Consider the following 10,386-nt stretch of genomic DNA (forward strand, 5'->3'; position numbering starts at 1 on the left):
CCACTCCCTTCTGGCCTGCAAAGTTTCTGTTGAGAAATCAGCTGACAGTCGTATGGGTATTCCCTTGTAGGTAACTGAGTTTCTTTCTCTTGCTGCTTTTAAGATTCTCTCTTTGTCTTTTGCTCTTGGCATTTTAATTATGATGTGTCTTGGTGTGTTCCTCTTTGGATTCCTTTTGTTTGGGGTTCTCTGCGCTTCCTGGACCTGTAAGTCTATTTCTTTCACCAGGTAGGGGAAGTTTTCTGTCATTATTTCTTCAAATAGGTTTTCAATATCTTGCTCTCTCTCATCTTCTGGTACCCCTATAATTCTGATGTTGGTACGTTTGAAGCTGTCCCAGAGGCTCCTTACACTATCTTCGTATTTTTGGGTTCTTTTTTCATTTTGCTTTTCCAGTTGGGTGTTTCTCGCTTCTTCGCATTTCAAATCTTTGACTTGATTCTTGCGCTCCTCTGGTCTGCTATTGGGAGTCTGTATAATATTCTTTATTTCAGTCAGTGTGTGCTTACTTTCTAGATGGACCTTTATCACACCATCGAGGGTCTCATTAGATTTCCTGTACATCTCATCAAGTTTATCGATAGACTCTAGAAGCCTATTGAGAGACCTCAAAAGTGTGGTTCTGAACTCAATATCCTCCCTTGATAGTTTTGTCCTGTTTCTTTGTCTCCGCATTTTTTTACGCTTTCTTGGTACACCCCCTAGTGGTCTTTGTGCACAGTCTTGTTGTAGTTAAGCCTTGATTGTTATAGTTAATACTAGAGGGATTTTCCATATAAGCCTTAATGGATCACTAAGTTTAAAAAGTAAATATTTAAACCAGTGATTCTCAACTAGGGGCAATTTTGTCTCAGGAAACATTTGGCAGTGTCTGAAGATACTTCTGATTGTCCCAACTGGGGAGTGCTTCTAGAATCTCATGGATAAGGATGAGGAAAAACATCCCACAATGCACAAGAGAGCCCCCACACCAAATAGTTACCTGGCCCAAAATGTCAACAGTGCCAAGGTGGAAAAACCATGATGTAAAAATATACAAAGTATTATGATATAGAAATTTTCCCAAAAAACATAGGTTCTTGGCCAAATTCTTATTTTACTGAAAACAACAATAAACAGCTTGAGTATTTCAAATGAAAAACTCCTAGTATCATTAAATTACCACTACAAAATCCCCAATCTAAAGGGGGAGGATGTGAGGCTAACTTTTCTCTGTATATTTGTACCATATAAAAACAAGTTTTAAAAGAGCTTCAACCTTGCCCTAGCCAGTTTGGCTAAGTGGATAGAGTGTTGGCCTGCAGACTGAAGGGTCCCAGGTTCGATTCCAGTCAAGGGCACATGCCTGGGTTGTAGGCTAAATCCCCAGTAGGGAGTATGCAAGAGGCAGCCAATCTCTCCCCCTCTCTGAAATCAAATAAAAATATATTTAAAAATATATTTTTAAATAAATAAATAAATAAAGCTTCAATCTTTATTTAACTAGAGGCCCGATGCACGAAATTCATGCAAGAGTAGGCCTTCCTTCCCCTGGCTGCCGGCACCAGCTTCTCTCTGGCACCTGAGACCCAGGCTTCCCTCCGGGCACCAGCAGGTACCCGGGACCCAGGCTTCCCCCGCAGCACCGGCTTCATCCGGAAGGTCTTCTGGAAGGACATCTGGTATAATTAGCATATTATGCTTTTATTATTATAGATTGCACCTCCAATTCATGAAAGCATTATTTATATCACAAAGATGTTTCTTACACTTCACTTCTTTCTTACTCTTGGACAAAATATTAAAAAGTTCAGTTATGTGATAGGAAAGCACAATATGAGGTCAACTTTTAACAAATATCATTTTTATAAAGTTGACAATGATCAAAGTTTGATAATATACTATTTTTATAAAGCTGTGGAGAAAAGGCACACTCTAACACTGTTGCTGAATACAAATTAGTATTATCTATTCAAATTAAAAAAAAATATCCTGCCCTGGCAGGGTTACTCAGTAGTTAGAGCATCAGCCCTGGGACCAAAGGGTCATGGGTTTGATTCCTGACCCCCATCTGGACACGTGCCAAAGGCAACCAATAAATGAGTCTCTCTCATGTAGATCTCGATCTCTCTCTCTCTCCCTTCCACACTCTAAAAAAAAATCAATGGAGAAAATATCCTCAGGTAAAGACAAAACACACACACACACACACACTCATATACATACACACACACTAGAAGCCCGATGCACGAAGATTCGTGCAAGAATAGGCCTTCCTTCCCCTGGCTGCCGGCACCGGCTTCCCTCCGGCACCTGGGACCCGGGCCTTGGCTCTGGCCGCTACCTTCCAGCTTAACTCCGGCCGGAGCCGCCTTCCTGTAGCTCCCTCCACCCCCCGCACCCCCCCTCATAGCAGGCGTCCCACCCATAGGCCAGGAGCGGCTGGGACAGGGTGGAATGCCTGCATCCCCACCCGGCCGCCGCTATCTTTGTCACGTCAATTTGCATATTTCCTCCTTATTGGCTGTGGGCACCGCCATCTTTGTCACAGAATGATGGTTAATTTGCATATTCTGTCTTTATTAGATAGGATAGCCATCTTTTAGATCAAAATAATACCCATTTAAAACTAATGCGCATACTCAGACACATATAAAAGATGTGAGAAAGAATATTCACTGCAGCGCTGTTGGTAATAACAAAAGAATGGAAACAACATAAATGTCCATCATTAGATGGCTAGTTAAATAAATTATAGCATATTCATATAAGGGAAAATCCTAAAGTTTTGAAAATAATGAGGGAGATCTGTGTGTTGGTATAGAACAGTGGTCGGCAAACTGTGGCTCGGCAAACCGCGGCTCACTAGCCACATGCGGCTCTTTGGCCCCTTGAGTGTGGCTCTTCCACAAAATACCAACTTCTGTGCATGGGCCACGAAGTTTCAATCGCACTGTACATGTGCGCCCGCACGTGGTATTTTGTGGAAGAGCCACACTCAAGGGGCCAAAGAGCTGCATGTGGCTCACGAGTCGCAGTTTGCCGACCACGGGTATAGAACAATCTAAATCAATTAAGCTTTAAAAATAATAATAATGATAATGAGCCACACAATAATATGCAGTTTACTAAAAATATATATATATATATAGCATAAATATATATTTGCATATACATCACAGACTATTGCTGGAAATACACACAAAAGAAACTGGCAAGAATGAATGCCTCTAAGAAGGGGACTGAGGGCTCAGAACAGGAAGGAGACTTTCACTGGCATTGTTTGAATTTTTTTTTTTAAATATATTTTATTGATTTTTTACAGAGAGGAAGGGTGAGAGATAGAGAGTTAGAAACATCGATGAGAGAGAAACATCGATCAGCTGCCTCCTGCACATCTCCCACTGGGAATGTGCCCACAACCCAGGTACATGCCCTTGACCGGAATCGAACCTGGGACCTTTCAGTCCACAGGCCGATGTTCCATCCACCGAGCCAAACCGGTCTCGGCATTGTTTAAATTTTTTAAGATGGGTTAATACTGGCTCTTTTATTGACTGACTGTAAAATTTAAACAAATCACAAATTCTGAGCCTCAGCATTCTCCAATTTGAAATGATGTTAACAACAGCCTAGCTCATTGGTTATTACGAGATCAAATGAAAGAGCATAAAGTGCTTTGTAAATTATAAAGCAGAACACAAAATTATAAATTTGAACGAATTCCCCAAACCAATTACAATAATTATTATTATCATTCTTCTGACCAATTTCTGTAAACCAAAAGATGGGAATGTTTAAGATGAAACCTGAATGTAGATGCAATATTAGAACACAAATTTTTTTTTTAACTTTATAGCTACTGGCTTCAATTTAAAAGAGTACATTTTCAAAAAGTTGTCAGAGAAATGCTAAATCAGCTGATTATAGAAGGAATACGTGCTCTCATTGAAAAGAAGGCAAATAAAGATTACAACCATGCTATTACAAAATCTTGGGGGTTTTTTCTTCCAGTCTTTTTTCTATGCATGCTTAACCAGCTTAGGTCATTTGTCTAAATAAAATGTTTCCACTTTATACAGCATTCAAATTATAACATTCCTCAGATTATTACAAGCTTCTAATAAACATAATTTTTTAAATAAACATAATTTTTAATGAAAGGCACAATATTTTATCTTCTTGAGAGTTCAACCACTTTAAAATGAAATTCCAGGGTGTGGGTTTGCCTAATGAACTCTGCCTGAATTAACTTTTCATTTCTTTCTCCAAGTAACCAGATTATCTATCTTTCTCTCTTTCCAGCCCCAGCTCCCCTTCTCCCAAGCCATTTTCCTGCTTTTGGTTTTCCCAGAGTTCTAATTTTACTAAGTCCAAAATTCACAAAACAAAATAGTATATAAAGTGTGTATATAATTCCTTGAAAAATAAGTACAACACCTTAGATTGAGCCCTAAATCAGACTATTAGTGAGAGAGGAGATTAGAACTATGATTTGTTGCTAAATAGAGATGCTCAATTTTTTTTCTCTACATGTTAGTCTGTTATCATTCTGTCTGCAAAGAGTAAAAACAGAGGAATATTCTTCCATTATTCCTGGGAGACCTGCTATTGGACAAACTCAACTGTTCCTAATTAATTTTAACTATGACAACTCCTCCCAAATGCTAAACATTCCAAGCCATTTTTGAGAACAGTTAGATACCGCTCAATGAAAGAACAAATTTCCTGAGACTACTAGATTGTCATTTTCATACTCTGCCCTGTATTTACTGTCATAATTGTTAAACCAGACCACTATGGTGATATATTTATTAACACAATTATATAATTTTTTAATGAAAATTTAAAATAAAATACCAGAAACTAAAATTATAGGAGATTTTTCCCCCTCCAATTTTCAAACTTTCTATAATGCAGTTATATCACTCTTGCAATTAAGAAAAAGAATTAGAAGGAAAAGCATTCTTATAGCATTAATTGTTTTAGACCACATACTAAGATTATTTTAAATCCCATTCTAAGGACTTCGTTATTATTAAAAAAAAAATAATCCTTATTAAATTAAAACAAGAAAACCTCTGCATAAAGCTGAACTGCTGGAAGATTATTTAAAATACTCATATCAGCCCAGCCAGCATGGCTCAGTGGTTGAGCGTTGACCTGTAAACCAGGAGGTCAGGGCACATGCCCAGGTTGTGGGCTCAATCCCCAGTGTGGGGCGTGCAGGAGGCAGCCAACCAATGATTCTCTCTCACCATGGATATTTCTCTCTCCTCCTCTCCCTTCCTCTCTGAAATCAATAAAAATATATTTTAAAAAATAAAATAAAATACTCATGTCATGCCTATTTCAGTAAAATAAAACCTTTATCATCAAGAGCACTACTATACACCCACATGAAAGTTGACAGACGAAAGATACTGAAGATTCAGAGGCACAAGACGGCTTCCAACATCAAGTTTTCTACCTAATTAGGACAACAGGGCATATACTGAAATAGAGAATCAAAAATACAAGGAAACATTGGATATGCCAAGCATCTAGCACACAGAAAAGTATAGTGGAGTCCTCCTACAGAGACCTTGGTTCAAATCTTAAATCTACTAGATGATGTAAATTACTTTCCTCATTTGTAAAATGTTAGATTAAGTGAAGTAAAATTCTTGGCATATAGTAACACCCAAAGAAAAGCTAATAGTGTTATTGTTATTATTAGGGATACAGGTTTGAGGAAGAAATGGGCAACTGTAAAATGTTTTAATGAGAATTATTAATATCTTTTTATAATCTATCACCATAAGCAAAAATCACAAGTCTTTCTCAAGTTTTACTTCTTTTTTTAATATATATATTTCTTTATTAATTTCAGAGAGGAAGGGAGAGGAGAGATAGAAACATCAATGATGAGAGAGAATCATTGATCGGCTGCCTCCTGCACACCCCCACTGGGGGTGGAGCCCGCAACCCAGGTAAATGCCCTTGGCCGGAATTGAACCTGGGACCCCTCAGTCCGCAGGCCGACACTCTATCCATTGAGCCAAGCCGGCCAGGGCTCAAGTTTTACTTCTTACTGACCAGAATAAAAGTGAACACCTAGTGTAAACAACTGAAATTAGAAAAAACTAAGGCTATCCAGCACTGAAATACCCTGGGAAAATCACCACTAAATCTACAAATCATAGAATATGATCTAGAAAAAAGAATGTTAGTTGGAAAGGTCCTCAGATCAGCTGATTCAAACTTCCCTACTAGAATATAAGCTCCAAGTTTTGTCTCCAAGCTCCAAGATTGTTATTTATTTTGTTCACTAGTATATCCTCAGTACCTAGAATAATTCCTAGCACATAGTGAATGCTCAACAAATATTCATTGAATAAATATTAAAGTTAAGAAAGCTGAGGCCTGGAGATTTAACTCAGTGCCATACATTGTCATACATTGAGTTAAATTTGGCAGAGCTGGGACTGGAACTAACATTTCATTATTCTAATAGTCTATCCTCTCTAGAATCTGGAGTATGATCATTTATTTTGGTGATTGGGGAGTTGGAGGGTTGGTTGGCAGGCAGGGGAAGAGGAAGGAAGGAATAAATTAAACATTTTTCACACTTCCCCCCAAATGTCAGTTTTGCTTACTTGACAGAGGCAAAAAAAATTATAAACAAGAGAATCCCAGTACAGTGCCTAGCACAGGGGTGGGCAAACTTTTTGACTCGAGGGCCACAATGGGTTCTTAAACTGGACCGGAGGGCCGGAACAAAAGCATGGATGGAGTGTTTGTGTGAACTAATATAAATTCAAAGTAAACATCATTACATAAAAGGGTATGGTATTTTTTTTTTTAAGTTTTATTCATTTCAAACGGGCCGGATACGGCCCGAGGGCCGTAGTTTGCCCACAGCTGGCCTAGCACATGATAGGTACTTAACAAATATTAGTTGAACGAATGAACCTACTCCAAAACCATTATTATCTCATAAGCAGAAGTGGAAACTAACTTCAGCATCTGTTTAATCTTTGTAACTGTCAAAGAGCCCTTTAGAATGTTCAGTCACAGAGAAGACAAAGTTATTAATCACTTTCTTCCACATGGGCACTGAGGGAGGAGAGATGAATTAAAAGGCAAACCTGCCCTAGAGGATCTCTTTCTCTTGAGTTTACCTATGTCTGTCTGTCTCTCTTTCAGTCTCTCTCTCTCTCTCTCTCTCTCTCTCTCTCTCATTGTGTGTGTGTGTGTGTGTGTGTGTGTGTTGGGGAAAAGGGTTGACATAAACATATTAATAATGAATGTGAAACCAAATTGCATTGTTATCTCAGTTTCTTGCCTGAAGCAGTTAAAATATTAAATTAAAAAACACAAATCAGCAAAGTTTTAGAATAACAAGGAGGCACATTAGGGTATATTAACACTTGGGAGGATTCTTTTTCTTGTGCCTTTTCAAATATCTTATTGCCTCTTAACGGCTTAAAAATCAAAATATTCTAAATTGACTTATTTGAATCAATGAATGCATTAGGATAATATTCCTAATTCAGTATTTACTCTGTGTGCATGCTAACATTTAAATATATAAAAATCACAAAAACATATTTAAATTATTTAACTGTCTATAAAACTGACAGAGCCTGAAGAAAACCTCCAGAGACAAATGCTAATAAATAGAAACTAAAAATATAGTATTACCCAGCGAGAGAATAAAGCAGGCACACATCTAAGAAGTAAATCTATAGGAGTCTTCAAGGGAACAAAATCTTCAAGAGGGGAAAAACTCCTGCCCAAATTGGCCCACAGAGCCAGAGAGCAACAGCCTGCCAACAAGATCTTGTTTAATGCAAGTCACTAGCAAGCCTCATCAAAAGTGAACACCCAAGAGTCAATGCTGCCATTCCTTGAATTGGGGTGTCAGGGGGACCCTTCCAAAGGGATTCACCGCCAAGATTAAATTGCCACATTCCAAGGATTCTTCCCCACTACCTGCTTGTCAACGTAGGGATAAGCATCACTAAACAACTTGGGAAATAAACAGACTGCATGTATGAGACTGACAAGTCCTGCAAGCTGAAGCCGGTTATTTCACCCGAGACACATGTTTACATGTGGTTCCTGGTTCCTGGTGAGAACAATTTTCACTCCGTCTATCCTAAAGCCTCCTGATCCCGATACTGAAAACTCTCCAGCCCACATGCATACCCTCCCAGCTCAGCGTTAAAGTCTCACAAGCACAGGCAAATCCAGGCCAAGGAGACTACAAGGTGGCGGGAAGACACTACCGAGCAGACGGGAAGGCCAGGGTGGGCCCCCGGGGGGGAAGGACCTGGCCCCCAGCTGTGCAGAGAGCAGGCGGAGAAGTGGAAACCGGGTAAGTTTTGGTTAGAGGGGTGGGGAGGGACTGACAGGTGCAGGCCACCTCAGCCCCCTGGCCAACCGGGGAAGACTGTCGCTGGCTTTCTTTACCAAGAGGGAGGAACGAGGATCCCGGCGTGAGTGATGTGGAGAGGTTTTCTGGGGGAGCGCCAGGGCAGGGTTCGGAAGGAAACAGAAAGGGAAGAGGGAAGACCCCGAGAACCGATTCTGGTGAAGATGCCCCCAGGAGGAGCGATCTCCAGGGTCCGTTCCCGGCACCAAGACGGATGGAACCGGCACCCCGGTGATCCGCTCGGACAGCGATTCACTGAAAGCCCACCGGTCGGAATGGGAAGCCGAGTGGAGGAGGAAAAGACTCCTGGGGGTCCGCCCCGGGAGGACACCTGATCCGGAGGGGACGAGGCAGCGGCCAGCAGTGCGAGCCCTTGGGTCGGATGGGGCTCGTCTGGAATCGAGACTGGCTGGAGGAAACCGCTGGGGAACGGTGGGCTTTCGTCGGACTCCAGGGAGAACAGGCCGGTTCCGAGAGGACAGCCTCCCGGGGCGTCCGGCCCGGGAAGGTGACTCTCACTGGGGAAGCCGCGGGCGGACGGGGGGCGAGGCTGGTCGCAGGAGCTCAACAGGCGCTCACCTGGGACAGTCCGGCCTGGAGGGAGGAAACTTCCTGGGTGGGTGAAGGCTGAGTGGAGAGAGAGGGGCCGGGCACCAGCTGAGCGGGGCGAGGGTCACGGTCAACTCCGCGGGGGCGCGGAGGGGTGGGGAGCCCGGCCGCGCTGCGAGGGGCGGGGCCGGGGGCGCCCACCGACCCGGGCGGGGTCGCGGCTGCCGCGGCGGGGCAGCCGGCTCGGGATGGCGCCTTCCCTCCGGCTCACACGCACACACGCTCTCGCCCTCACTATCCGCCGCCCCGCCCGGCGCCGAGAGAAAATGCCCGGGTCGGTGAACCCTTGACGGCGGGGGGAGGAACGGGTCGACCGGGGACACCGGCCGACCGAGCCCAGCGGATGGGCTGGCGGCGTTACCTGTGTTAGGGAGAGCTGGGCCGCCGCAGCCATGGTGTTTCCATCATGCACGAGAGGGGAAGGAAGGACGGGCGGACTGGGGCTCGGGGCGGGGAGGAGGCGGAGGGAGCGGCCGGAGGCGAGGCCGGGGCAGGCGGGCGGGCGTCTCCTCGAACTTCGACAACTTCCCTCCTCTGCCCGCCCCGCCCCGCCTGGCCCCGCCCACCCGCCCCGCGCACACCGCGGCGGCACCCAAATCCTGGCGCCGGAGTTTGCGCCGCCGGACCGGAGCCTGCCCCCCCAGGGGCCGCTTGGGAAAACCCGGCGCGGAGGACGGGTTTTGGAGCCAACTCCAGATTATCCTGTGAACTTCAGACAGGTCTTCTGCTTCTGAAAAATAGGGAAATTATAGCCAAAGTCTAGGTTTCTTGTGAGGACTAAATGATATGATGATGGGAAGTAATAACAGTACTTTAGATATGCCAAAATCTGTGCTAAATACTTTATGGAGACTGAAGCATAAGCTGTACAAATGAAGAAACGGAAACATAAAATGCCATACCTAATGCCATACAGCTAACTAGATAGCTGGGGTAGGATCCAGGTCTGGCTCTAAAACCTTTCATTTAACCATATGCTATTAGGATGTGATACTGGAAAAGAAGACTTAAGTCGCACCCTCCAGGAGTCAACATCTAGGAGGAGGGAAAAGGAATACTTGCCTTGCCTGCTTGCTACCTGCCACACTTAGATTGTTCAATAAAGGAGCACTGGGACCTGCTCGGGATGCCTGCAGTACTCCTACTCCTCCCATAGTCCACCTGGCAAACTCCTCCTACTTTTCTCAATACACAGGTATCACCTCCTGTGCAAAGTTTCTTCTGGCCTCCCCAGGCAGTTACACACTCCCCCTCCTTCTGTTTTTTACTTTTTAATCATCACCTAGAGGATATTTTTCCATTAATTGTTAGAAGAAGGTATAAGAGAGAGGAAAGACCGAAATACCATGAGTGAGAACCACACCGAATGGTTGCCCTCC

At 43.4% G+C, this 10,386-nt stretch overlaps 1 protein-coding gene across 1 annotated transcript in view; it reads right to left on the reverse strand.

The window, feature by feature from the left end:
- The window catches only part of EPS15 (epidermal growth factor receptor pathway substrate 15), a 112,190-nt gene extending 102,698 nt beyond the window's left edge, over positions 1-9,492 (reverse strand). Inside the window, 1 exon segment of the mRNA XM_006110087.3 lies at positions 9,369-9,492. Within this exon segment, the coding sequence (XP_006110149.1) occupies positions 9,369-9,401 (33 nt within the window). The 5' untranslated portion in view covers positions 9,402-9,492.
- Positions 9,493-10,386: the final 894 nt, after the last annotated feature.

The sequence above is a fragment of the Myotis lucifugus genome, unplaced genomic scaffold (genome assembly GCF_000147115.1).
Source record: "Myotis lucifugus unplaced genomic scaffold, Myoluc2.0 scaffold_37, whole genome shotgun sequence".
Classification (NCBI taxonomy): Eukaryota; Metazoa; Chordata; class Mammalia; order Chiroptera; family Vespertilionidae; genus Myotis; species Myotis lucifugus.